Source organism: Denticeps clupeoides, unplaced genomic scaffold (assembly GCF_900700375.1).
Source record: "Denticeps clupeoides unplaced genomic scaffold, fDenClu1.1, whole genome shotgun sequence".
Lineage (NCBI taxonomy): Eukaryota > Metazoa > Chordata > Actinopteri > Clupeiformes > Denticipitidae > Denticeps > Denticeps clupeoides.
Genome location: NW_021630099.1, coordinates 18,852 through 46,520, shown reverse-complemented (window position 1 = coordinate 46,520; position 27,669 = coordinate 18,852). Strand labels below are relative to the sequence as shown.

The following is a 27,669-nucleotide window of genomic DNA, read 5'->3' as shown; positions in this document are numbered from 1 at the left end:
AGAAGAGGGACCAGTGCAACAGGATAAGTAAGTATGAATGTGCAGTAATAGGGAATAAATCGAACTGCACACTCATCCTTCCTGATCATGTGTATCTGTGTTGTATTAGTGTGTTGTTGTGCTGTTGTAGTAGTGCAGTGATCCTCCATGAACGCTTCTATTCTTCCTCGTTCTTCATGCATCTTGCATTGTTCTAAAAGCGGGCGGATTGCGCAACATATGGGCGGTGCTTCCTTTGAAGGGCGGGGTTTGATTTCAGCAGTTGTCCGCTTGTCCCCGCCCACCCAGCCATACGCCCCTCCCCCATCCCGAACCGAGCTTCACTTCTGCTTTTCCGTTATAACTTCGTCTCACCGCGATCCGCTCCGCTCCGGTTCTCCGTCAGCTCAGCGCTTTTCTTCTCGTCTCGGTGACGGAATCGGTTCGTTTCCTCCGTCGCTCCTTTTTTTTTGTACTTTTATACTTTTCTGCGCAACTAAACAAAGTAAGAAAGTAAATGTCGTTGTTTTAAATCCCACGCCGAGGACGCTTTTTACCACTAGGAGGGGACTGAACTCTGCTCCTGTCCAGGGTCAGATGCAGCGTCCCCCCATGTCCGTGTCGCGGGTGTCGCCATGGCCCTGAGGAAGCTGCTGCTCTGCTTCCTGGTGGTCTGCGGGCTGCTGGCCTTCTACGTGCTGTCGGTCAGTCTGCAGATCCGAGTCCCCTGGCACATGGTGGAGGGGCTGGGGCGCGGCGACGCCAGCACACCTGGGACTGTCAGGTAAGGCAGAGACCTCTGAACCCTGATCATGTGACCTCCAGCTGATCAGATGCTGCTTTTCCTCCCCACCTGTCTGTCTGCAGTTGGTCTCATGTGGGATTGGACCAGAGCACCTCAGAGCCTACGGACACCTGGACAACCAGCGGACTGACCACTGCCACAACGTCTGCAGTGTTCAGGTCTTTTCCACCTCAGGCCAAGAGCTCCAGAGGACCTTCAGATCCACCGTGGAAGCAACCCAGTCCTCGTACCACCGGCGTCCAGGAACCCGACTTCACTGGGGACGTGTACGCAGCAGAAGTGGCTCCACTGCAAACCGTAAGTGTCTGCTGGTTCTCACATGTTCTGTAAATGTTCTAAAGGAGCATAATTGGTTGTTTAGTCAGTGGTCTGCAGCAGATGTTTGGGGCTGGTGGACATTTACAGGTCCATGCTTGGATTGTTTTTTTGCCTTTTATTCCACCTGGTGAGAAGAGCTTCACGTTACACGGATTAACCGGAGATGTTCCGCAGTCCGTCCCTGTAGTTAATGTTTCACACTCTCTGGTTATTGTTCCTGGAGTGAATTCTGGATTTCCTGTAGAAGCACCCTGGACCTTCTCATCCATCTTACCCTGATGCTGACTCAGGATTCCTGAAAGGCTGTGGAATTTACTCCGCCGGCCCTGTCTGATTGGCTGGTGTTGAAACTCGTCCAGCCATCCCTGCTGGCAGTTTTAGAACCTCGGAACGTCTGCTTTCATCAGCTGCTCCAATCAGCGCCATTTCCTGCTTCTCCGTGTGTAAACAGAGGTCCTGCGCTGACTTGTTTCCTGGGGTTTGAGATTTTGCAGGCCTGCTTGGAATGATTTTTGGAGAAACAGCAGGAATTCCAGTCCATCTGTCTAATCTGGTTTAGGGCAGAGCCGTAGTGATGATGTGTAGCATCGTTCCAGGTAGAGCAGAGAGTCTTCAGTGACCACGGATGGTCCATGGTGTTACAGCATCTCCTCGCTGAGGTCCGTGGATAGTAGTTCAACTGTATATATAATTATTAAATTCAACGGTAATAATTAATTCCTCATTTATTGTAAGGGTTTTGTGTGGAAATTTATCACTGGATCTTGGAATAATTTGTAACTCTAGTGAAGCAAAGCATGCACCTTCTACGCATGCACCTTCTCATGCCACCCACGTCCTCTAGGCATAGCTGGGACCTGTTCACATGACCCGGGGTAGTGGTGTCCTAGTGTGTAAGAAGTGAAACCGTAATCGGATTCCAGTACCACCAATGTGCCACTGAGGTCCCCTTGATTAAGGTCCCGTCCTTAAGGTGCTCCTTGGGCACCTGTCATGGTGCCCACTGTCACCAAGGGTGATGGTGTGGTGGGAAATTTCCCATCTGGGGAGCTGCAAAATGAAATTAATCAATTGAATTGATTATCCAAGTTTATTTACCATGGCCATGGGGGGATTCGCAAGAAGAACTCCCACCCGTTAGTAAATTCAAAAGCATATTTATACCACTGTGGGTGACGCAGGGTAGGACAGCGGCACCCATCAAGGTCACAGAACCTTCCCCTCATCAGCTTATGTTCGGCTTTTGCGCAGACATAAGATACACAGTTGTCTTCCGATTGTTTCATGACCAAAGGTTGTGGTCAAATAACACGTGAGAAGTTCAGGTCATACGTTTTTCCTCCACAATGGTTAAAAACAGAGGACACGTGTCACCGTGAGCTGTGCTTGCTGTGCTTCACAATGACAATCACTTCACTTTTGCCCTCCTCTTCCACAGAGCTGCCCAGACAGCATCCGGATACAGGTGGAACACAGCAGCTTCTCCAGCAGCTTCCTGACCACCGTCCCCATCCTCCAGTGGGCGGAGCATTCCAGTGCGTCGGAGTACGAGCGTCTCCGGCGGTACAGCGGCGCCTACGGCTGGCAGGGTGTTCCTTTCTCTGGTGTGTGTGTTCATCTTGTTGGGTTCTGGAGTTGAACCTTCTGGTTCAGGTCGAGGTCGAAGTCGTGTGATTCTTTATAAACCCGACTGCTTTATAAACTAGTTGTTCAGGCGTCGCTGTCCGTCCTCAACACATCAGCCAGTCACCAGATGTTTGACGACTGGGCACAGCGAGGTGACAGATCCGGCTGCATCCGCTGCGCCGTGGTGGGCAACGGGGGAATCCTCCGTCACTCCAGAAAGGGTGCGGAGATCGACCAGCATGACTACGTTTTCAGGTGGGTGGAGAACAAAGTGAACAGAGGACCGGTGAGCAGCACAGTGGGTGACCCTCCGTCCGCCATCTTTTCATTCGCCAGGACCAACGGCGCAGTTTTCAAGGGTTTCGAGGACGACGTCGGCTCCCGCACCACCCACTACACCTTCTCCACCAACACCCTGCGCAACTCATTACGCAGCTACGCCGGAGTGGGCTACACCGGACCCCCCGTCAGCCCGGTACGGAATTCCTCCATCCGTTTTCTTTTTTTTTAAGGTAGTTTGTCTGGAGCTCTTTCTGATTTCGCTCTCTGTAGGAGACGCGGTATCTGTTCCTGCCGGACCACGACCGCGACTACATCCTGTTGCGGGCAGCAGCGACACACACGCCGGTGGAGAGTGGACCGGAGTCCAGCAACTCGTGAGTCAGCTCCGTGACCTCTGTAACCTGTGACCTCTGACTGTGAACCAAACTGCAGTTTAAAGACATTCGTTTTCTGATATTTTCAGACCACCAACGTACTTTGGAGAAAATGCCAACTCTGAAGCGTTCAAGATGTACCACCCAGATTTTATTCGTTACATAAGGAACCGGTGAGTTATGTGCGCACACACACACACACACACACACACACAGCACCTGATAACTACTTCACCTTTTTTGCCTTCTTTAGGTTTCTGCGTTCCTCAGCTCTGAACACCAGATATAAAAACCTGTACAGACCGTCCACCGGAGCTGTGATGCTGATGGCTGCGCTTCACGCCTGTGACCAGGTATCTGACCCCGCGTGTGTTTGGTGTGGTGATGCTAGTCCTGAGTGGAATATTGGACAGCATGGTGAATGTTTTACTGAAGCTTCAGCGCTGGGCCTTAATGCCTGTAGGATTCACTGCCTCGCTTTTTCTCTCATTTTTGGAGGTGAGTGCATATGGATTCATGACGCCCGACTATCAGAAATACTCTGACCACTATTACGACCAAAGGCCACACCCAGTTGTCTTCTACATCAACCATGACTTGCGGTTGGAGATGAATCTGTGGCAGGACCTCCACCAAGCTGGACTCATCCATCTCTACATGCGTGAATGAGTAGCCGTCACATGACTGACATTTAAGACAGCTGTCATGCATTTACTGCCTTGGGGACCGCATGAAGATTTTATTTTTTTTAATAAATCCACTCAACATAAGCTGGTCTTGTCTTGTTTGTGTGAAAGGTGATAGAATCACACGGTTGGTCAAGTTCTCATAGTCTGTTCAGCTGGTTCTCTCTGGAACAGTCTCTAAATGTATTTATACTGGATCCTCCCTGCACATGTTCCTTGTCCATCATCCACAGATGTCGTCCCCTGCAGGGATCTACTGCAGCTTCCCTACATTTGGAGTGTAAGTAACAAGTACAACCTACTACACACACACACACACACACACTCACAGCAAACAATCATTACAAACAGCCGCCTGGTCGACCAATTCGCTTGTCGTCCATTCATGTAGTCCAGTGTTCTTCTACTTCCTGGGCCTCTTTTCCAGTTTCACCATGTTGGAAAACTCTGAAACAAAACCCACAGAACGTCACGAGTTGTAAGTACTGTGGTCTCTGCACTACCCTGACCACACAAAACACTCAAAAAGCAGAGAGCGGGACAGTCAAATCTGTTGTGTTCAAATTTGTCTTTGCTGACACCTCGTGGTCAGAAGATGACATTGCGACTCTTACCACTGAAGTTGATGCGTCCATCTCCATCAGTGTCCACTGCGTCCATCATGGCCTCCACCTCCTCATCAGAAAGTGGGACAAGGGGAGCAGAACCTGGCACAACAGACAGGAGGTACCTAACAGTACAATGAGCAAAGTTTCGTTTTCAGGATCTTCAGGATGTTGTTTAACTTCAGCCAAGACCGTATAGAGCAGGGGTCTCAAACTTGAGCCACAGAAGACAGAGTCTGAGTGAGGTTGGGCCGTATCATGTATTTCACAAAAAAAAAAAAAAAAGCTGTCCTGAATATGAATGAAATATTGAAGAACATGAACGGTTCTTCTGACTACGCCTTCTCTTGCATACTTCTCTCTTCTTTGCGGCATTTCCACTTTTTAATAGTAGTGCTGGTAGTAGCCTAGTGGGCAACACACTCACCTATGAACCAGGAGACCCAGGTTCAAATCCCACTTACTACCATTGTGTCCCTGAGCAAGACTCTTAATCCTGAGTGTCTCCAGGGGGGGACTGTCCCTGTAACTATTGATTTCAAGTCGCTTTGGATAAGGACGACAGGTAAATGCTGTAAATTTAAATGTAAATGTTAATACCTGCAATGGGTATTTGGTGGGGCAGTGGTGGCCTAGCGGTTAAGGAAGATTTGGAATTCTGATCCGCCAAGGTACCACTGAGGTCCCCTTGATCTCGGTACCGTCCCCACACGCTGCTCCCCGGAGCCTGTCATGGTGCCCACTGTCACCAAGGGTGATGGTTAAATTCAGAGGACACATTTCATCATGCTACAGTGTTTCACAATGACAATCACTTTCACTTTCAAAAGTGAGCATGTGCATTTTTTACAACTGCACGGAGGATAATGAACCGCTCGGGTAGCAAACACAGTCCTTTTTGTGCTTGATATTGATGTCTTTTATTATTGCATAAATATCATGACATTTATTTATGGTAGATAGTACCGGGATTGCGAGCGAAAACAAACATAAAACGCGGTAAATGTCATTTTAGTTATTTTCGGGAAAAATCTTGAATTTTACCCTCTTTTCAGCTAATCAAAAACTCAGGAAAATCTTAATATAGCATTCACTGAATAAAAAAATCATATGAAAGTAAGGGGCTGCATTAACGTAAAACTGCGGGCCACAAAATATCATCCCACGGGCTGCGAGTTTGAGACCCCTGGTCTAGAGCAACTTTCTGTTTACTTGATCTCGTTCCACTCAATGTATCCACTGCCGTCTCTGTCCAGCATGCTGAAGGCCTTTCTGATGGACTCGTCCAGCTCCCTTGAGTTATTGAACTGGTGCATGTACTCCAGGAACCGGTCATGCTGGACATTTCCTGTTTATAAAACATTAGGACAGTACAGGGGAGACAGCTTTGTTCTGATTGCTGTTGCATTGGGGACTGAAGGCGAAATTTGGATAGATGATGGATTTTTCTGTTCTGTAGGATGGTAGCAGCCTGGTGGGCTACAAACCACATGACCACAAAGTCCCAGGCAACCTCAAACCCCACTTACTACCATCGTGTCCCTAACCAAGACACTTAACCTTGAGTGTGTCCATTGAAACTGTCCCTATAACTAGTGATTGTAAGGCACTCTGGAGAAGTGCATCAGCTATTCCTGAAATGAATGAATCTTGAATTTTAAACTCACCTTTTTTTCTTACCCCACAAAGTTCCACGTTCTGTGTTCCTGGGCTCAACATCGTCCTTGTCTTCTTGTCTGCCATCCTGTCACTGTAATATTAACAACCCTCAAATGGATGCTTCTAGGTTTATTCAATGTAATAATGGCCACTTTATTAGGAACACCCTGCTGTTCACGTTACTCTGGTCCATCCATTCAGTTTCCTTTTCAAATTCCCTCAGCAAGAACCTAAGAGTCCTGGGTTCCTGTGCCCTGATTATGCTTCAGACAGGGTTTATGTCTGATAGATGGACGATAGTCACATTTACAGTAGTCATGAGCTTCTACTCTCAGTCGTTCTCCCCAACTTACCAGTCCACTGGAGGCTGCTTAGGCTGTTCCGTCCCCTACTGATGTTCCCCGACTGGTCTGAGCTTCAGGGCTAGTTGGGGAAGTATTTCCATCAGCTGCCATGCATCTGCCACTATTCCCTGCCTCCCAGCTGCAGTCTGGCCCAGTCTGACAGAAACACACACACACATTTTAATTGCAGTGCTTCTAGGAGAAGGTCGGCGTCTCCCCACAAACACTCCTCTTGTACAGCAGCTGTGTTCCATCCTTTTGGTCACATGCTCCTGTCCTCCAGGTGAGGAGCTCGGCACCCAGCGACCATCAGACCACGGCGTCTGTTCTGCTGCTTTTGCTTTATCGTCTTTTTATTAGAAAGATGGCATTTGTCTACTTTGTCTTATTTGAAACAGACTGTAATCTGAAAAGTTTGTGTAGTTTGTTATTTGTGGTCCATTTTTGTCTCTTCAGGTGATTGTCTCTGAGAATCTGAGAATGTTGTACTGATCTTATTGAACTTGATTTGTCTTCAGTAACTGTTGTTATATTTTTGAGTCACGTAATGGACGTAATGTCATAGAAATGTCCCAGTTTAATCCATCAAAATAATACTGATTACTATTGATTTTATTATATTGTAAGATCTGTGTTAACACACAAGAATTTGTCCCTGTAACTGCTGACTGTCAGACGCTCTGGATAAGGGCGTCTGGTAAATACATTTGTAAATGTAATTGCTGTGTTCTATAATGAAAGCCTGTCTCTTACGAGAAAAAGACATCTGGAATTGCTGAGAACTTCCATCATTTCCATGTTGGGTTATGAGACATGTGACGCTCTGATGAGATTGTCTGGGCTTGTTGTGGAAACCACCAGGCTGTCCGTCCACACCGGACACCCAGTTCCCTTCTCCGTCGTCACCGCAGCTGGAGGACCGGCGCTTCCAGACACTCTGAGTGGCCCCTCGGGCTCCTGGAGCGCCTCTGAATGTGACCTTTTGATGTCCACTTGACCGGATGCACATGTGTAGGTGTGTCGAGGGGGAGGGGCATAGCGTTCCATCCGCAACCAATCAGAAGGGGCCATCCTCTCTTCACCTGGAATACTGACTGGATTTGAACCCCTGTGGTTGATGATACATCGTAACGTCACCGGAATGTCAGGATCAGCGCAGGCAGAGAGGTGGCGCTGTTCCCGTCGGTGAGGAGGAAGAGGAGGAAAAGGAGGAAGGGAGCCGCGGTACCGCAGCAGCATCTGGGCTGGAGCGACCAGGTGAAAATGCACTGACCGCCATGAGCTCGTCGTTCTTCAGCCCCGGATTCTCCCTGAATTCCGGTGAGTCCGCGGGATCCGCGGGGTTCGGCGGACAACCAGCGTCCACCAAACCGGAGGAAATAATCTTCATGGATGTGTGTGTGTGTGTGTGTGTGTGTGTGAGAAGTAAAGCTGAAAACGCATCTCAGCCCTCCTGTCTGCGGTTTTATTGACGCTGTTCCGTGGCTTCCAGGAGGGGCGCAGATGAGATTCTGCGCTGATGTGAGCTGGTGGCTCCTCAGCTTCATCCTCTGCGTTCCTTAAATAACGAGGTACCACATGAAATATGGCGTCTCTTCTCCACCGGCTTTTAAATATGAGCAGCTGGCAGGACACCAGCGATGATCCAGCGTCTCCCATCATTCTGAGAGCTTGTGGTGCTGCAGGAACATCTTTAACCTTGTGCCTTGATGAGGATGCTTTCTCAGAGCATGGTGGTACCTGGTGAGCAGAGTTGCTGGAGCAACCAGAGCTCAGAGGTTCAACTAATGAACTATTAAGAAACGGGGGGTCGCAGCTTGGAGCAGAAGATGGAGAAGAGCAGAAGGTGTCAATGTGAGAGTCATACTTTTGAAAAGTGCTGGTTGGTAGAGCTGGAAGTACTTGTCCACTGGTTCAGATATGCTTTCTACTGTCTTAACGGCTGCCAGATTTATTCCTGTTGTGATTTTCATTGGTCTGTAAAACAGAAGATTCTGGTGAGAATAGCTGATGCCTCCATGGTGACCACCTTGAGTTAAATAACTCTGATTGGCTGCTGAAGGAAACATAGCTGAGGTCTGAGTGAAGAAGCCCTCATTATCATTTTATTATGCGGGAACATTCACCGTCTGCATCACATTCCAATCTGATTCTGCAGGCACCCTGCATCTCTACCATACAGGTCACAGCCCTGGACTGTTGTGGGTGTGGCTACCTTTACGATGAGTGTAGAGAATGGAGAGAAACGGAGGAGATTGCGGTATTGACAGGAGAAGTTCAAATTGTCCATAATGAGGAAGTATGGTGTGTGAGAGCGGTCAGTCATGCATGCAGGCTTCTCCCCTTTTAAACTTTGTTCATTAAAAGATACTTAAAGTCCATCTTCAAGGTGTCAGAAATAATTACACGCCAGTAAAAAATAATCCATCAAACAGATAACCAGGAAGGTTTTAGGTTAGTGACTTATTATTTTAATACCTTCAACAGATTATTCAGTGTGTTAAGGCCTGTGAACAACCTACCTATTAAATAACAAACACACTGGCAGTATATTACTGATATTCAAACTTTATTATTCATTCATCACAAACCATATCATGGTTGCAATACTGGTTGGTTAACCAGCCTCACAAAACACACACTCATGTGCATTCCTCATATTGTGCAGCTCGACTCCTCAGTGTTGACACATCAAGGACACTTCTTATAGCCTAATATTTACATTTTTTATTATTAAACACACATAACTTTAGGAAGAGCAGGAATTCAGCTTAAAAAAGTCTACATTTACAGGGCACACACACACACACACACACACACACACACACCATTCACTCATAAACACACATTTATTGTCAGTATTGAATTTCCAATCCACCTAATGGGGATGGCTTTGGATGGCGAGAGCATGCAAACTCCATCCACACAAGGTCTGAGACATTTGTCCAATACCATTTCTCGGAAGACACTGTTACACAATGCACAAGGATATATACATTTTTCTTCCAAATTTGTGTTATCTTTTTAGCCTTTGTTAATGTTAACAGACTCATACTGCCGGTACTGCTGCAACCCACAGGGTGGGCAGTACCCTTTGACCTCTGCTAGGTCGTCTTGTCAGAAGACCTTGTCAGTCTTTTCCAGGAACCAGGTAACCAGAGACTGGGTGGTTATGGTAGATGTCTGTGTACATGTTGAGTGGACTATCTAAGACAGCCTAGGTGAGGTGAGCATCATAGTATTTGTGAGCTTTAACTGTTATGGAACGCTTGACTAAAAAGACGTGTCTTTAGCCTGGACTGAAATATTGACACTGTATATTAGTTCCGAGCATCAGCAGGAAGGTTGTTCCAGAGCAGGGGAGCTCTGTAGAAGAAAGCTCGTCCACCTGCTGAGAACTTGTTCATTCTCTGTACCAGTAAGAGCCCGGAGTCTCGTGTAGGGCAGTACTCTGTTAACAAGTCACTCTGGTAATCAGGGACCAGTCTATGTTGAGCTTTGTATTTTAATAAAATAATTTTTATTCTATGCGAAATTTTACCCGTAGCCAGTGCAGTGAGGACAGAATCGGTGTGAGGTGTTCAAATCTTCCCTTTCATCATCTTCATCATGCTTTGTGAGTGTTCATCTTAGCTCTGAAATATTGCGGAGGTGAAAGAATGCAGTCTTACAGGTGTTGCTTATGTGATTCTCGAAAGACAAATCACTGTTTATTGTGACTCCCAGGTCTTTGGCGGTTGTAGATATGGTGGTGGGTGTCCCATCAATATTGACTGGTGAACAAAATTATACTGAGCACATAGCCCAGAGGAGCTCCAGTGCTCAGTGTGGTGGTGCTGGAGATGCTGTTCCCGATCCTGACAGACTGAGGTCTCTTAGTCAAGAAGCCCAAGATCCAGGTCCAGATGGAGGTGTTCAGGCCCTTTGGTGCTGATGCCGTTGTCTGTGAAGAGGTTTGCATGATAGGCAAATTGCGGTGGGTCCAGGGTGGAGGGCAGCAGAGTCTTCATCTTGTCAAAGCCCATTGAGACGTACTATATTTGATTTTGGACTATATAAGAAATAAATGTTGTTGTTGTTGTCATATGTTTCATGACCAGTCTATCCCACTTCATCATGATGGGAGTAAGTGACGGGACAGTAGTCATTGAGATATGGCACTGAAGACTTCTTAGGTACGGGCACAATGGTGGTGGACTGATGTTGTGACTGATGTTGTGTGTGAGTTTTTGTCCTCTGTATTTGTTCAGATTGGTGTGCGGAGTTTGTGGGTAGCGCAGTGATTGGCTTGTGTGGGTGGAGCTGTGGGGTTTGTAGGATTAGTTCCTCCGTAGTCTGTTATGTAATGAAGGCATTTTGAAGCAACATTGACAACAAAGACGCTTGGAATCCTTCCTTCTCCATTTGGAGAGAGAGAGAATGGAGGAACCATACTAGTGGTGGCATCACAGAGTCTGATATGGTGTGGGTTAATCTGATACACTGAAAATGCAGGGCTTTACAGCAATCTGAACCATAAAGGAAAAAAATCAAATATGAATGTGATTAGGATTAAAGGAAGGAAAAATAAAAGCTGGAGGTCACCATAAATTCAGTTTCAGCATGATGAAAAGGGAGGAGATCTGAGCAGAGAACCTCCACATCGCTGTGATGCTTCACAGGAAATTATGTAACACTGATAATGCTCTTCAACACTACATGGCTGTACTTGCTGCAAGGCATGATGGGATTGGTCAGAAATGAAATCTACCCTGTAGATGTGTGTGTATGTGTGTGTGTGCGAGCACATGCACTGAGTTGAACATCAGGACACACCATGTTGGTAAGAAATGGGATGGAGTTGTTGTCATGGAAACTGACATGGTGCTCTGAGGAAGCTTGATGCAGTCAAAAGAGCAAAAAGAGTAATGATCAGAGGGATTGTGTGAGTGTGTGTATGTGTGTGACTGAGTAGAACTAATATGTTCTTCATTAAACACAATTATTCATTTAACATCAATAATTATTGTGGCATAGTAATTAAGGAGATTTTTGGTTGAATTTGGGTGGCTGCTGTGAACAGGAATGGGTTCATGAGAAGTTTTGAATGTGTTGAACAGGCTGAGATGTGAATGACAGTCATCAAAAGATGACGTGATAAATGCTGCTGTAACACTGAGATGAGAACAGAAGGGTGTGGTTGGGTGACAGCACAGCTGATGCAATAGGATCATGTCACCCTGTATCATGTCACCAGCCCTGCACTGACACCACTTGCAGGCTCACTCTACCCTGGAAGGGGGTCCCTATCTGGATCACTCCTTCCCAACGTTTCTTCCTTTCTTTTTTTCTCTCTCCTAGAGTTTTTTGTGTGGAGTTTTTCCTTGTGTGCAGAAGGGTCAAGTGTGGGGGTATCAACTGTAGGGCTTGTCAAATGTGTGTGATTTTGGGCTATATAAGAAATAAATGTTGTTGTTGTTATTATTGCTGCTCCATTCTGCTTTGATTGTGGGATAATAATGCACACTATGATTCTACTTCACCCATGGTGTGATCAGAGTATTAATGTTCTTAACAGTGAAACCCTGTTTCGGTTGGTACTGTTTCCATGAAGAGCTGGAAGTGAAGTGATTGTCACATGTGATACACAGCAGCACAGCACACGGTGCACACAGTGAAATTTGTCCTCTGCATTTAACCCATCACTCTGAGTGAGCAGTGGGCACCATGACAGGCGCCCGGGGTGCAGTGTGTGGGGACGGGGCTTTGCTCAGTGTTACCTCAGTGGCACCTTGGCGGATCGGGATTCGAACCGGCAACCTTCTGATTACGGGGCCGCTTCCTTAACCGCTAGGCTACCTCTGCCCCCGGGCGCCTCACATTATGAAGGCCAAGCAAGTTAAGCTTGGTCCTACTACAGGGCAAGTGACTCACCTGAAACCACAAGATAATACTGTGAGGCAAGCTGTGAGGTGGTGTGTCCATAGATCAGACTTGTTTTTCCCCCATGATGCTTGATTGGATTGAGATATGGAGAATTTGAAAATCAGGTCAATATCTCAAACAAATCCTTGTGTTCCTCAAATGGTTCTTGAACCGTTCACATATTTCTTTTGAAAGAGGTAGGTTGGTTGTGCCTGGCCAGTTACATGATTCAAAAGAACACATGGTCTGAATGGCCTGGTGTGGGTATGTGGGTATGTGAGGGTACCTCAGTGGCACTTGGTGACTTTCTGTGATCCACTGTGTATTCAGAACCAGCAATTTGAGCTAGTAGATCCTGTATAGTACAGTTCAGGATCAGGCATCATGGCTCAGCCTGCACACCCCATCTGCATCATTTGCTTCATCATATATCACACAACTGCTACGTGTGACCAGGTAAACAAACCAGAAATTGTGTAGCCCTAATTCACGTCAGTCCATTATTAGATGAATATCAGACATTGCTGTAAATTAGTGCATTATGATTCCTATTATGTTTTCTTAGGCATGCTAATATTGAATGGCTATATTGTGCTGTTTTTATTAAGTCACAGACAAAACCGACTATGAGGTTAGATGGACATAACAGCGTTCGGGTGGGCTGCCAACGATGGACTTTCTATTCTCTGCATTTCCTAGGCAACAGAGGTCCATGTGGATAAAAATACTCTGAGTGTGGCAACAGAGAAACCGGCGAGGTGTGGACAGCATAGTCAGTCAGGAAATCTTGCACCCATGCGTCACTGTTTGGATTTATTTCTATGTCTCTGTTCCAGTTTTGGTATTGGTAATTTTCTATAGATAAGGGGAAAAAATAACAGAACAATTACGAATAAATCAATTGGAGGCGTAAATGCTGGTCGTGTGACTATAAAGCAAAATACCATGTATTGTTGACGAATTAAAATTAGACTAAATGTGGTTTTCAAAAATAGATAAATAATAGATTAAAATGTCTCTTTATATTCATTGATGAAAACAAGTCGAGACATTATTATTATTATGCAGTATTTGTGTTTCCTGTGTCTAAAATTAAGATTAAGACAGGCAGTCATAAGCAACGTTATGCCTGACAATACAGCGGCCATCTCAGCTGTTGTCCCCTATTTCATGGAGTCTAACCTGTTAGTGCCTGCTTGCTCCTTTCTCCCTTTAACAGCTTTTTCTCCTTCTTTCCTGCAGATGGTGCTGCTCTGAGTGAGTTCTCATGGTCATCCTCTTTAGCTGTGGTGGCAGTTTCCTTCTCTGGCCTCTTCACCTTCATCTTCCTCATGTTGGCCTGTCTGTGCTGTAAGAAGGGGGACATTGGTTTCAAGGTGAGTTTCAGTTCCTCACAAGCTCCAGACATCAGCAGTGGTGGCCTAGCGGGTAAGGATGTGGGCGTGTAATCAGACGGTTGCCGGTTCGAATCCCAAAACGCCAAGGTCCCACTGAGCGTGAGACACATGATTTCAACGCGTTCAAATGCTCACATGCCACACATGGCATTTCTCATGCTAAGAAATTACGAACGTTTACAGCCAAATTTCCTACAGTGGGTTTCACAAGCTTTCATCTTTAATCACGTGTTCCATGAATGCGTAGTGGAGAGAATCTCCACTGTGAGGTGTGGAGCTTTACAGCAGGTGGAAACACGTCACCTTCACTGTATGCAAACTTTATCCATGACTAGGTTAGATTGGGGTTATGGCCTCACAGTGGCTGCATCCAGACGCTCTTGGCCATGGCCGTCGCACATGCAAAACTGCAAAACTTGAGAGGCCTGATTCAGTATATAGTTTCTATATATGGAAACTTCTATATATAGAAACTTCTAGATTCTATATAAAGTAAGTATATTATTGTTCAGTTTGTTTTTAAGTAAAGCTCTATTGTGTTAACAATCTAGCCTAATTTATCCTTTTTTTATTAAAAGTTTGGCACATGTGTATGTCTTTCATTATTTACATTCTAGAGCAAAACTGAAGATACTGAATTATGATATTACAGACTTGAGGTTATGTAATAAAGTGAAGTGAAGTGATTGTCACTTGTGATACACAGCAGCACAGCACACGGTGCACACAGTGAAATTTGTCCTCTGTATTTAACCAGTGAGTGAGCAGTGGGCACCATGACAGTCCCACACAACACTGATGTCTCCTTCGGCACAGGCACGATGGTGGTGGCCTTGAGACACGTTGGAACAACGGCGGTGCTCAGTGAGATGTCTGAGAGAACATCTGACAGCTGGTCTTTACTTTACTTTACTTTATTTTGCAGACCTTTTATCCAAAGCGACTTACAGGAGGAAGACACCAGCAATTCTTGTTTGATTTCTATAGATTTTGAGTTTACAAAAACTAAGAACCCTGAGAAGGTCTAACTTGTCAGCAAAGAACATGCTTGGACATGTCGTCCTGTCCTCTGCATTTAACCATCACCCTTGGTGAGCAGTGGGCACATGACAGCAGTGTGTGGGGATGGTACCTTCATCAAGGGGACCTCAGTGGCACCTTGGCGGATCAGGATTCTGATTATGGGGCTGCATCCTTAACCGGCAATAAAAACTGAGGTGAAATCCTGTGGTTTATAAAAAGGTCTGCATCTCACAGTCAAAAACTCCACCAGCGATGAACAGTAGCTAGAGACTAACATAGAGTTCTGGCACACTTCCGTGTTGGTGTAAACACACAAGCTGCCACCGCGGGTCTTACCGCACGGCGCCTCGAAGCGCGCTAAGCACATCCAGCTGAATAGCAGCGTCTGGAATTTTGCCGCTGGGCCACATCTCTAATAAATAAGATGCATCTCTAATAAATAAGTCTCTATATTCCCGCTGCGTAGTCCGCTGTAGTTTGATGGAGTCCAGGTTATTGTCCAGGGGACGGACGTTCGATAATAGGATGGACGGGAGAGCCGGTCAGCTGGGATTAGCACAGGACCTTGCCTGTTTCCTGGGCTTCTGTTTTCTTTTCCCTTGGGCACCGGCATCAGGTGACACTGGGGCCTGGAGGCCTGCTCTCCACGGCAGTATGTCATCCTGCAGGTTAGTAGGATGATGCTGCTGCAGGAGTTTATTTTGATGTTGACTCTGATGTCCATCAGGCCTTCTTGCAGTCAGAAGTGAGAGGGTGCTGCAGTTTGTTAGGAAGGGTGGGAGGTGAAAATCACATCAGTGAGGGCAAATTCTTTCCTCAGCTGATTGGTCAGCTCTGCTGTGATTGGCAGCCATTTGGTTTCTTAGCAGCATTTCGAAGTGGCTGAGGGCACTGGAGAAAAAAATGAGACAGGATGGGTGTGTGCATGTGCTATGACATGTCAGCATTTGGTGTCTGTGTGCGTCTGGTTTATATCGTTCGACACAGGGACGCACCCATAGTATCCCAGTGGGGGTGGGAGTATGTGGGAGCCATTTGTACTTCCTGTTGAGGTCAACATCTGGAATGAGACAGAGACCCTCCCACAATTCACAGGGAAGCAGCAGGAATGAGCTGACACATGAGGCACATATATCATGTGACTGTGTGTGTATAAGGGGCTGTATAAGGAATGTGCTTGTGTGTGTGTGTGTGTGTGTGTGTGTGTGTGTGTGTGTGTGTGTGTGTGTCCCGGTCTGAGAGAAGTATCAAGAGAGGGAGATGGAGGACGGAGGGAATGAGGTCATCAACACAGAATGTGAAAACTGTTGTGTGGGTCTCTCCCTCCATCGACGGGTGGAGCATAAGTGGACATGTAGAGCAGCGGTTAGACCAGACTAGTGCTGGCCTGTGCTGGGGGCTGTGGGTGTTGTTAAGGAGTCTGAGCCTGATGATGATTGAGCTGAACAGTAGGTAAGTCTGTGTATGTATGTGTGTGTGGATTTCAATGAAGGTTACAGCACCTTCATTTTTAGTAATATCACCTAAAGTGGCTGTTTAACTACATTCTTTAGATAAATTGCATTAGTGGATATTTTGATATTTTGATTTTTCTGTTATTATTTTGAAGTATAGTGTAATTCATTGAGTGCTGCATAGAGAAAGACACCAGATTCCTGTCTGACCACGGGCTGCCCAATTTATCAAAAATTAGTTCTTATTCCTTTCACCGTGTGCTTGAGAACCATGCTTCTACTTGGATATCAGGATATTAAATCTAGAAAAGGTGAACTACTACTAAAAACTAGGTGATCATATCAGACACGTCGAGAACGAAATTACAGAAATATTCTATATGTGACACCTCATAACCCCCCCCCCCCCCCCCCCCCCCCCCCTGTGTAAATTGCTGTAGGCTGGATCAGGACTGACAGGGTCCATGTGAAAGGGCAGCCCCCAGGAGACCAGTCAGTGGAGGATTTGGGATGTGACAGGGTTTAGGAGTTTAGGGAGTTCATTATTTTCCATCACCCCCATCATTGGTGCTCAGCTGTGATGCTGTTAGCAGATGAAAGGGCGACCCCAGTGAAATGGGCATTTCCTATTTCCCAGACCCCCACAGTCTTTTCTCAGGGCTCTGCAACACAGACCATAAAGCACTTGAAGTAAAAAGCACTTCATGGACGTCTCTTGGGCCGATTTTCTTTTTCTCAATAATGCATTCTGGCTAATGTATGAAACCAGCAGTGTCTCCAGTCTGTTTAAAGCTGGTGAACAATATAACAGACAGACAATGTTTCTGTTTCTTGAGTGTCAGGAATATGTACAGGACAGAAGACACTCGCTGAATGACAGATGAGCAGAGACTAAAAGGATTTATGAATTATATAGATTTCTCACCACTCATGAATAGTGCATGCAGCATAAATAATATAGGCTGCTGAAAATGTCCCCAGTGAAGCAACAAGCCCAATGAACCACAGTCTGACCATTGACCTCTCTTGCACAGGAATTTGAAAATGTGGAAGGCGAGGAGATCCAGGGCGATTCCTCCACCCTGGCCTCCCCCACGTCACACAGTGGCACAGAGATCTACGTCCTTCCTCTGACTGAGGTCTCCCTCCCTGTGTCCAAGCAGCCAGACAGCTCAGGTAATGTCCACCCTCAGGAGGATCAAACAAGCTTGCTGATTTAGATGCTCTTTAGTTATCCATCAGAATGTTCATCCAAGGTTTTCCTAAGTGAAATAAATGAGTGAATTTCAGATGGTTCTTAAGTTAATTTTCATTACATCAGCGATGAAATTCTACATTTTTTTATTTACTGATCTGTCTGATTGTTAAAGCCATGAACGTTCATTGTCACCATTGAGAGGAGAAATCCATCTACACCATAATCTTAACCCTCCTAACTCCTGCATGGAGCTTCATACCAAATCCTGATTAAATGTGTGTAATGATGTGTGTATGTTGTGTTGGACTACTGTGAGCGATGAGGACAATGGGCATCCACACCCACAGCATCCATACTTTCATGGCTGAATTCAGAATAATTCTGATGAATCCCTCCAGACAGCAGCCAGTTCAGGCCATCTGCAGCACAACTGATCATGAAGATGTTTGTGTGTCTCAAGTCTCCCTCATCCTGACCATTCCCTGTCTCTGAGGTCATCTCAGTCCCCCACTGCCTGAGGTCCAGAGGTCATTGCTCAGGGGATAATGAGCTCAGTGTTCGCCCCCTGGCTCTTCAGTACCAAGCAGCACCAGCAGCTGGACAAGGCGCTGATTCTGCCCCCATGTGGCAGTGTGTCTATGGAATGAGTGGCACGTGTAGCGCCAGGCAATACGCCAGTGACACAGAGAGAGATGGCATGTCACCAACATGGCTAAACAATGGGCGCCTGTCTTCTACTGACATGCCAGCGTGACACACAGGGTGAGCTGGTGGCTCCCCACTCTTCAGTCTGCTCTGGACAGCAGGGATCATGACGGACTGCTGTCATTTTCTGGACAAACTTCATTCAGCTGCTTTCCTTCATGTGCAGGATTGGTACGAAATGTCTCAACCATTGGGTTCTTGAAAAATCCGTAAAATAGTCATAGTCAGAAAATGTTGAATTTTCTCAGTTAAACTGTCTGATGGCATATGTGCTGTCTTTTTTCTCCTATTCTCGACTTGTTGGTGGATCTTCAGTCGGGTGTCTGAGGTCTGCAGATGTGGCCCGTCACAGTCTGCTCTATGTGAATGAGATTGGACATGGCTGGTTTGGGAAGGTGAGTGTCAGATGTATGTGTCCCTAACATGATACTCTGATTTGTGATTATAATCATGTCTGTCTGTCTGTCTGTCACTCTCACTGCCTGGTGGGATGTGACTGAATTTTGTGTTGTTTGTCAAATTGAATGATTTTCACTCTCTCTCCACACCCATACAAACACCCCACTTCAACTCCTTACATGGGGTATGTCCATCCGTCTGTCTGTCTCTGGCACTGCATGTGTGTGTTTAGGTCCCTGCTTTTGTCTGTGTGTGTGGTTGTGTTTCTTACTCTGTCTGTTTGTATGTAATGTCGTAATCATGTTGCATGTCAGTTGTGGCTATTTGATTCTGTACCTGTGTAAGTTGGCGTGTGTGTGTACACTGCAAACTTTTCTGTTTTCTTATATTTATTTTTGTATGCATCCCTTGTGTGTGTATGTGTGTGTGCAGGTTCTCTTGGCGGAGTTGAACATTGGTCTGAGCTGCACTCAGGTTGTGGTCAAAGAGCTGAAGTCCAGCGCCGGGGTACAGGACCAGATGCACTTCCTGCAGGAGGCCCAGCCATACCGGTGAGACACACACACCCATCCCCTTTTCTCGTCTTTCTCACTGCACCACAGCTGCAATTTCAAATTAAACATCCATTGACAACTGACACCCACCTCTCCTGACCCCTTTCAGCTCGCTGCAGCACCCTGCCCTGCTGCAGTGCCTGGCCCAGTACACAGAAGTCACACCTTACCTGCTGGTCATGGAGTTCTGTGCCCTGGTGAGAGACCTGCAGCCCAGAAAACACTTTCTTACCACCTCACTCTGTCTTTTCTACTGCATTAACAGCTAAACTTAATGATATCCATTTCTTAAAACAGTAGATATGTTGGAATTTGGCAGAAATCATTTCTGTTCAGGGGTCCATTGTTTAGTAATGACTGAGAAGCTCAGCAAATTCTCCCTCTGACTTTTCAGGGTGATGTGAAAGGTTATTTGCGCAGTTGCAGAGCATCAGAAATTGTGACTCCTGACCCTTTGGTCCTACAGCGAATGGCATGTGATATTGCCTCTGGAATTCTGCATCTCCACAAGCACAACTTTATACATGGGTAAGTCACTCTTTGTTAATGTGGTGTGCCTAGGGGTGGTAGTAGGTGGGTACCTAGTGGGTCACACACTCGTCTATGAACCTGAAGACTCAGGTTCAAATCCCACTTACTACCATCGTGTCCCTGAGCAAGACACTTAACCCTAAATTGCTCCAGGGAGACAGTCCCTGTAATACTGATTGTAAGTCGCTCTGGATAAGGGCGTCTGATAAATGCTGTAAATGTAAATGTAAATGTGTCCCTGAGCAGGACACTTAACCCCGAGTGTCTCCAGGGTGGGGACTGTAACTACTGATTGTAAGTCGCTCTGGATAAGGGCGTCTGATAAATGCTGTAAATGTAAATATATGTGTAAATGTAAAATGTGTGCCGCACCAACAGTTCTGCCCCTTGCTGGCCACTCCCAGTAACAACATCCTGGTGCTGCTGAGTGTTTCTGCTGAACTCCAGCATCAGTGATTTTGTTGCTGGAGGTGACCCATGGCTTACAGATCTGCAGCATGGGCATTTGCGCACCACCTGGTCGACAAGGTAGTGATGAAGCTAATTGGATGTAATATTTATCTATCATTGTATTTTAATGTAAGATGTCTTTTCTTAGTTTGCTTAAATAAAGACAAGAATGTATGTATATGCAGTGACCTGGCCCTGAGAAACTGCCTCCTCACCTCAGACATGATGGTGAAGATCGGTGATTACGGTCTCTCTCACAATAAGTATAAGGTATGTTTGGTTCATGAAATGATTCAAAACAATGTCTAATACATGTGGAAAAACACCTTTGATATTTCAGGTATTTTTACATTTTTGCAAGAATATGGTTAAAATGTAAACTATGTTTACTATATATATATTTTCTGCTTTTAGGAAGACTATTTTATAACATCTGATCAGACGTGGGTGCCATTGCGCTGGATTGCACCTGAACTCATAGATGAAGTCCATGGAAACCTACTGATGGTAGAGCAGTCCAAACCAAGCAATATTTGGTAATTTTGGTTGTTTTCAATGTCTATAAATTAAATTATTTAGGAAGTACCCACAAGGTGATGGTATGAGGTCCTTTGTGCACTAGGTCCCTTGGAGTCACAATCTGGGAGCTGTTTGAGCTTGGAAATCAGCCATACTGGCACTATTCAGACAGGCAAGTGCTCAGCTATGCTGTGAAAGACGAGCAGCTGAAACTGTCCAAGCCTCAGCTAAAGGCACCCCTGGCAGAGCGCTGGTGAGACTCCCACCTCATTTTTTGTTATATCTCCTTGTATTATTCCGCAACTAATACCGCTCCTTACTCTATACTTCACTGTACCAGTGTTCGCCTCAATCCTTGGAGAACCTACAAGTTTTCTCTCTTTGTATAAAATTTTCACTGGTATCAGTTTTTAGTAAATCTCATGTGTGTGCGTGTGTACATTGCCAGGTATGAAGTCATGCAGTTCTGCTGGCTGCAGCCAGATCAGCGGCCTAACGCAGAGGAGGTCCATCTCCTCTTGAGCTACTTATGTGCTAAAGGAGTGAGTGAAGCTGAGGAAGACTTTGAGAGACGCTGGAACTTACTAAGGCCCAACTCAGGCCACCTTACTCTGCATGGTGCCAGTTCTCTGCCCATGGAGGTCCCCAGTTCTGCCTCGTCGTCATTCCCATTGTTGGACCCATTCTCAGTTGATGAATGCTTTCACTCAGAGCCCGGCGATGACATTCTAACAGTGACTGAGACCAGACATGGGCTGAACTTTGAATACAAGTGGCAGCATGAACTAACTGAGCAGTCATTCCATCATTCCTCATCCACCATCAACACACTGGGTCAGGGTAATCCTCAGTGTAAGGAGATCTATGTCCCTGGCTGTGGAGTTGATGGACTTACTCTTGGAGTGTCTCCATCCTTCTTTGATCCCAAGCCACTACACACACCAGGTGCAGAACATGTACTAACTGCTTATAGTCCTTCTGTGAGTAGTGAGTACTACATCCCCATTGATGAGCCAAATGACTGTGATATTGATCTTCACTACACAATGTGTGCCTACAGCCCAGAGTTTGGGGATAACAGTGGCGGTTTTCTAACAGGTAATGGGGATTCAGAAGAATGTGTCAACTGTTTTTCTGAGGGCCAACCCATAAACTCATATTGGGCTACAGATGTCCACAAAAGTAGTGCCTATGATTCGGATACGACCAGCCCTGCCATGTCTCTCACAATGGAGCCTCTGCTGGGACAGGTGACCAATGGCAGCCCCATTAGGTCCTGGGAATCTGGGCATTATGTGTCATACAAAGACAGAGATGGGGGTTATTATTATGAAAAGTCACCCCCCATGATGATGAATCACTATATGATGGGAGATCCTCCTGAGCCTCACCAGGAAAGCTGGGGGTCCCGTAGTCTGAGACAGGCACTAGGGGAACTAGATGAACCTCTGGGAATATCACCTGCTCTCAGCAGCCCTCCACAGGCTTGTAGCCATCCATACATTGAGACAAACCAGACCTCCATCATAGGAAAAAGTGTACTGGGAGGTTACTATGACATGATGGGCTCTCTGAGGAAGACCATGCCAAACTCTCACACAGTGAGCATCAATAAGGAATCAGAAAGGGCTTTGTTTTTTAGACAAGGGGGGGTTGACAGTGAAGAGGAGGAGGATCTGTTTGTTGAAAGGCAGGTACACAAGTGGTCCAGCCATTCCAACAATAAAAGCCTGAGACTGGGGTCCTGTCATCAGCAAGATTATGCAGATCTAAATTTCACCATGCCTTCAAGAGATGTGAGTTACTGGGCAGATAGAGACAATTTAGAATACCGTACTTCCAAATCTGTAGACTGTCTAGAGGCAAATGCCAGCAACAGTGGATGTCCTGCACATGGAGCACACAATCCAGCGATCACGTCTGCTGAATACAACCCTTACATCTATCTTTATCGTGAGGCCCTGGAAGATAAAGTATTAACAGTGGAGTACAATCAGTCTTTGAACAACACTCACTTTGATCCTCTTACCAGTACAGTTGTGAAAAAAAATGTTGAGATGCCAAGGGAAGTCAGCAAAGCAAAACTGTCACTCATTGGTTGTCAGAGTTCCAGCTTAGAATACAAGTCTAGTCAAATACACGATCCAGAGCAGCATTTAAAGCAGCATGCAGACATAGCTCTTGAGGATTACATGGCTAATAAAAGGGATTTTGCCCATCAAGATGATCCTAAACCTAAGGAAGAAACTATGAATTATCCAACAGAACACAGGCTGGCTACTGCGGTTCAGTCTGAGTTAGAACAGAGTGGTACAGTGGACAGTGGAATAGACAAGGACAACTGCAGTGTCAGTCTAGTGGAGACAGATGACTGCAGTGTTGATGACATCACAGACATCACCTCAAGAATCTTTGCTGATTTATCCACAATGGACTATGCTGACGTGAATGACTACACGGCACTGACTTTCAAATCCCTCCAGAAACAGGAGGGCACTTCAGAACCTGTGGACTCCAATGGCCTTCCTTCAAGCTCCAATGATGTCCTCAGCCCTGCCTCTTTCCACCCATCAAGCTCACCCAAGACAGTGGATAGTGGTTATGATACTGAAAACAATGAATCCCCTGAGTTTGTCCTCAGGGAGCATCATGACCAACAAGAGCCTAAAACCTTTGTTCAGCCTCTGGGTAAACCAGCTATTCCACCCTCCCTGGATAGCACAGAACCAGACTTAAGTCAGAATGTAAAGAATGATCCTATAATAGATTTGGCTCTGGCAGCATCTCTGAGCAATGAGGGACATATAATTGGCCTTACTGAAAACAACCCATACAGGGATTCTGCATATTTGTCTGATTATGATTCTGAAAATGAAAAGTACAGTCACCTTGAGCAGAAAGACTTGGGTGGCAAAGAGTTAGAGGGAGAATGTGAAAGTGAACAGATTGGAAAAGGTCAGGTGCAGCTCAAACATGAGAAGGATATGGAACATATTGCAGAAATACAGAATGAAACCACCATAAACAAATGTTTTTGCCCAACTTCATTAGAAGGAGAACCAGAAAAGTTGCAATATGAGAGGTTTGATTTGGAAACAGAAGTCTCAAGCACGGATATGTTATCTGAACCCTTTTTCTGTAAAGTATCCCAATACCATATAACTCACAACCAAGACAGTACAGATAATGAAACTACAATTCTTAGCTCTGATTTAAATAATGTACACAATATAGTTGAATCGATTGCTGAAATCGTTCTAGAGGAGAAGGAAAGAAATTATGAAGCGGGGATTTCAACATTTGCCTCACTACTAAAAAATCCAAAGGAGAACCTGCCAAAGGGGTGTGAAAAGAGAACGGTGAGCAACTCCCGAGAGCATATCACCAACAGGACTGGAATAAGGGATAAAGGCCATGGACTCCACTACCGTCCCTCCTCTCCTCCTCCACCCCTTCCTCCCAAAGAGGGCCGGGGATCTCCAGCAGATGGTGAAGAAGCAGATGAGGAAGATGGCTCTGAAGACAGTGATGAATCAGAGGAGGAGCTTCGGACCTGCAACATCCAGGATCAAAGTGATGAAAGTGAAGATGACCATTACCCAGTGCCCATTATCATCAGTGACTTTACTGATGCCCACAAACTACGCAGTCTCCTAAAGATGCCAACTGGAGAACTGGAGACCAAGAAAAAACTTGTGTCATTCTTTGATGATGTCACTGTCTATCTGTTTGACCAAGTGAGTGTGTCATTTTATAGTTATGATTTTTTTGCTGGAAACAAATCCGGCAGTTTTTTTATTTGACCACATTCAGCATTAAAATAAGAAAATGATACAAAAATACCAAAAGACTAAGTGAAATCATTAATCAACTGGAATGTCATAATAATTAATTTAATATAAATAATAATTTACAAATGTTATATACATAAAATAATTTATTAATCTATGAATTGTGCATAAATAGCATGTATTGTTCATTATAAAAAAAATTTAAACTGGAATACAGCAACATTGATTGTAATTTTGTGCAAAAGGAAAGCCCCACTCAAGAGTTGGCTGACCATCCTCCTGGGTTGGAGTCCAATGTCTCAGACCAAAACCTGCTTGATAAAACCAACACCCATGATGACTCACAAGGGAACATTTCAGATGAGAGTAAGTTTTTATTTTATTTTATTTTATTGAATTTTAAATGACAGGAAATAGACTGTATATAAATCAAATAAAAGCACTGATCCTGTTTGTAGTCTGCTTTCAAAGCCCTTTTGGAGTTAAAATATTGAATGATTTCAGTTTGAACTCCCCCTTTTTATGGTTTGAACTCCCCTTGGGCTTGTAGCAATGTGTTCTTCTGCCATTTAAGAATTTACAGTTTCAGTTTCACACCATTATAGTTTCAATTCAGTTTCACACCATTGTAGTTAGATTTTTTTATTATTGATTCTGGTGGATCCTTGACTCAAAGTTTCTCTCTCTGCAGGTGTGGCATTTGAGTGGGATGATGACTTCCCATTGATTCAGATTGCTGCCTATGCCACAGCTAATAAGCCTTCTGTTGCCATAGAACCAAAGCCAGTTGTGCAGTTCTCCCGCTTCACAGTTTCTCCTGTCTCCAGATTTTCTATTACCCATGTCACAGATTCAGACGTGGACTCTGCTGGAGGTGAATATAATATAGCATAACTAACTAACTAACCATAATACCTTTATATAAGCAAACCCGAGACCAAGAAAAAACTTGTGTCATTCTTTGACGATGTCACTGTCTTATTTATAGATGCTTATATGATGCTCATATAACTCAATCTGTAGAAACTTACATGTGATATCTATATTTGTATATCAATGTCATTGTTATTAGGGAGCAGTGAGGAATGATCTGGATCCATCACCAGGACAGATTCTCCGTTCGGAATTAAATTAGAATTTTTTTAAAAACCTGACAAGGATGTGGAACCACTGGGACACACACACACAAAGCCACACACAGACACACACACAACGAACACATGAAGACATTGAAGTGCCGGTCGGAACCTCAGGTTTAAGAGAAGAGTTGAAGTAACACTAACCCTGACAAAGAAGTTTGTTCTCCAAACTCTCAGAGGTATGATGAATTATCCAACAGCAATGATGTAACAAGGTTTTAAACTCATTTGTTTGTGATTAACTATTTTCACTGTTATATCAATTTCACAGATTTTTGATTCAGATGGAAAAGAAATAGTGAGAAAGAAAATATAAAAGTTTGTCCTTAAATTACTGTAGAGTCAACAATATGTTAAAATGACTTACAAACCAAGAATATCTGGTGACAATGCTGTAAATGAATTATTTAAAGAAAATCCAACTGGAAATCAGTAGAGTTGTCACAACTAAATTAAGCTGCTGAACATTGGGTTTCTTTCTAATCATACCAGAGATTATTATAGTTTTTTATTGATATTATTTATTAGTTTGTTAAAAAACTGAATGCCAGTTTTAAGCTAAATTCTACTTCACCTGATCAGTTTCATTGCTGACAGATGGTGTATAAGTTCAATAAGTTTTTTGTATCCAATTGAACACGATTAGCAGGAGACCAGAAGTAATTTAATGTATATTGCTGCCAAAGAGATGTATTTAGGCCTATGTGACACAGAGGGCTGGCTCTACTGTGTGTTGTGTGAAGATTTAATGGAGAGGTGGCCAAGTTAATTTTTGGAGTAGCGGTGCCCTAGCATCTATAGTGAGGGGGTGGGCATTATTGAAATATTGTCATTGTGTCTATACCCATTCTGTTTATGTCACATGACTAAAATAAGATTATAATAAATTGAATTTTAAACAAAAAGCCTGTGAGTGGTCTGTGAGTCCATCTCCTTCAATTCAAGAACAACAAGAAATATCCACATCTCCTCTGGTCTACTTGTTTTGTGAACACATTAAAATGTTTTGATTCAGATCCACACTTTTGTTCTGCTTTTCATATAAATGTTAACAAATGAGAATTCTGGTAAACCAAACCAATACCAAAAAAAGCTTTTACACTTTCATATTTAGTTGTAGAGGTTTGATTATAGAATCCATTCAGCATTGTATAGTTTAATGTAAATGACCTGTGCACAACAGTGGTCCTGGCCTCGGCTTTGGGCGCCGTTCATCATCGTCTTACACCTATGCTTATCACGGTCAGGGTCGTGGGGGCAGCATTCCTAGTAGGGAATCCCAGACTGCTATCTCCTTAGCCACCTCACCAGCTCCTCCAGCAGGACCCCAAGGAGTTCCCAGACCATATTGGAACTATAATTTCTACAGCGTGCCCTCCCCAGGGAGGCCTCCAGGAGACATCCTGAACAGATGCGAATCTGCACACAAGAGCTGAAGGTAAGAGCCTGATGAAGCTAGGAGGACCACATCTGAATGGCCCTTAACAAAAGGCCATCCACCCCATACTCTTGGAGCACCCCCACATAGGGTCCCCTGGGGACACAGTCATAAGACTTCTCCAAATCCACAAGACACATGTGGATTGGTTGGGCAAACTCCCATGCCCCCTCCATCACCCCACTAAGGATAAAGAGATGGTCCACAGTTCCACGGTCAGAGTGAAAACCACATTGCTTGCAAAATTTAAGAAGCCAAACTAATTGTAGCAGATTCTTTCTTACTTCTTCTTGAAGCTTGCTTTATAGTCAGTAAGAAACAACACTGGATTTCTGTTCTAAATAAAGTCTCAGCACTGATATATAGGTAGAGTTCTTGTATTTGTGCAATTGTATTTGAAACTAGAAGCCAAAATTCCAGGGGAAATTTTGATGGGTCTGTCCAGGCATTGGTCACAGCTGCGGGCATGGGATTTGTAAAATGGGGCTT

General features: G+C 44.9%; 2 protein-coding genes and 1 long non-coding RNA gene across 7 annotated transcripts; 2 read left to right on the top strand and 1 right to left on the bottom strand.

Annotated features, from left to right (window-relative positions):
* The first annotated feature begins 308 nt into the window (after positions 1–308).
* Positions 309–4,154, top strand: st6galnac (ST6 (alpha-N-acetyl-neuraminyl-2,3-beta-galactosyl-1,3)-N-acetylgalactosaminide alpha-2,6-sialyltransferase). 2 transcript variants are annotated; one of them, XM_028968998.1, is made up of 10 exons: positions 309–484; positions 571–763; positions 847–1,081; positions 2,541–2,706; positions 2,809–2,983; positions 3,065–3,203; positions 3,281–3,384; positions 3,474–3,557; positions 3,638–3,737; positions 3,883–4,154. In XM_028968998.1, the coding sequence occupies exons 2-10, from the start codon at positions 615–617 to the stop codon at positions 4,051–4,053; spliced, it is 1,323 nt and encodes a 440-aa protein (XP_028824831.1). In that variant the 5' UTR covers positions 309–484; positions 571–614; the 3' UTR covers positions 4,054–4,154. The 2 variants fall into 2 exon arrangements, with proteins under 2 accessions (XP_028824831.1, XP_028824833.1); XM_028969000.1 differs by having other exon boundaries at positions 318–421.
* A 1,701-nt stretch (positions 4,155–5,855) lies between these two features.
* LOC114783525 (uncharacterized) lies at positions 5,856–6,728 on the bottom strand. The gene is made up of 3 exons (XR_003748509.1): positions 6,688–6,728; positions 6,343–6,425; positions 5,856–6,023 (listed from the first exon to the last, which is right to left on the bottom strand). It is a non-coding gene; the product is annotated as an uncharacterized LOC114783525 (long non-coding RNA).
* A 1,144-nt stretch (positions 6,729–7,872) lies between these two features.
* aatkb (apoptosis-associated tyrosine kinase b) lies at positions 7,873–26,647 on the top strand. Of its 4 annotated transcripts, XR_003748508.1 has the most exons (15): positions 7,873–7,998; positions 13,825–13,958; positions 17,491–17,632; positions 18,675–18,754; positions 19,191–19,309; positions 19,422–19,509; positions 19,707–19,840; positions 20,479–20,563; positions 20,708–20,829; positions 20,916–21,065; positions 21,261–24,549; positions 24,849–24,969; positions 25,295–25,477; positions 25,676–25,921; positions 26,014–26,647. XR_003748508.1 is itself a non-coding variant. In XM_028968995.1 (14 exons), exons 1-14 carry the CDS (start codon positions 7,956–7,958, stop codon positions 25,690–25,692), a joined length of 4,707 nt encoding a protein of 1,568 aa, XP_028824828.1. In that variant the 5' UTR covers positions 7,873–7,955; the 3' UTR covers positions 25,693–26,647. The 4 variants fall into 4 exon arrangements, 3 of the variants coding, with proteins under 3 accessions (XP_028824828.1, XP_028824829.1, XP_028824830.1); XM_028968995.1 differs by having other exon boundaries at positions 25,676–26,647; XM_028968996.1 differs by lacking the exons at positions 7,873–7,998; positions 13,825–13,958 and adding an exon at positions 16,259–16,454 and having other exon boundaries at positions 17,491–18,530; positions 25,676–26,647.
* Positions 26,648–27,669: the final 1,022 nt, after the last annotated feature.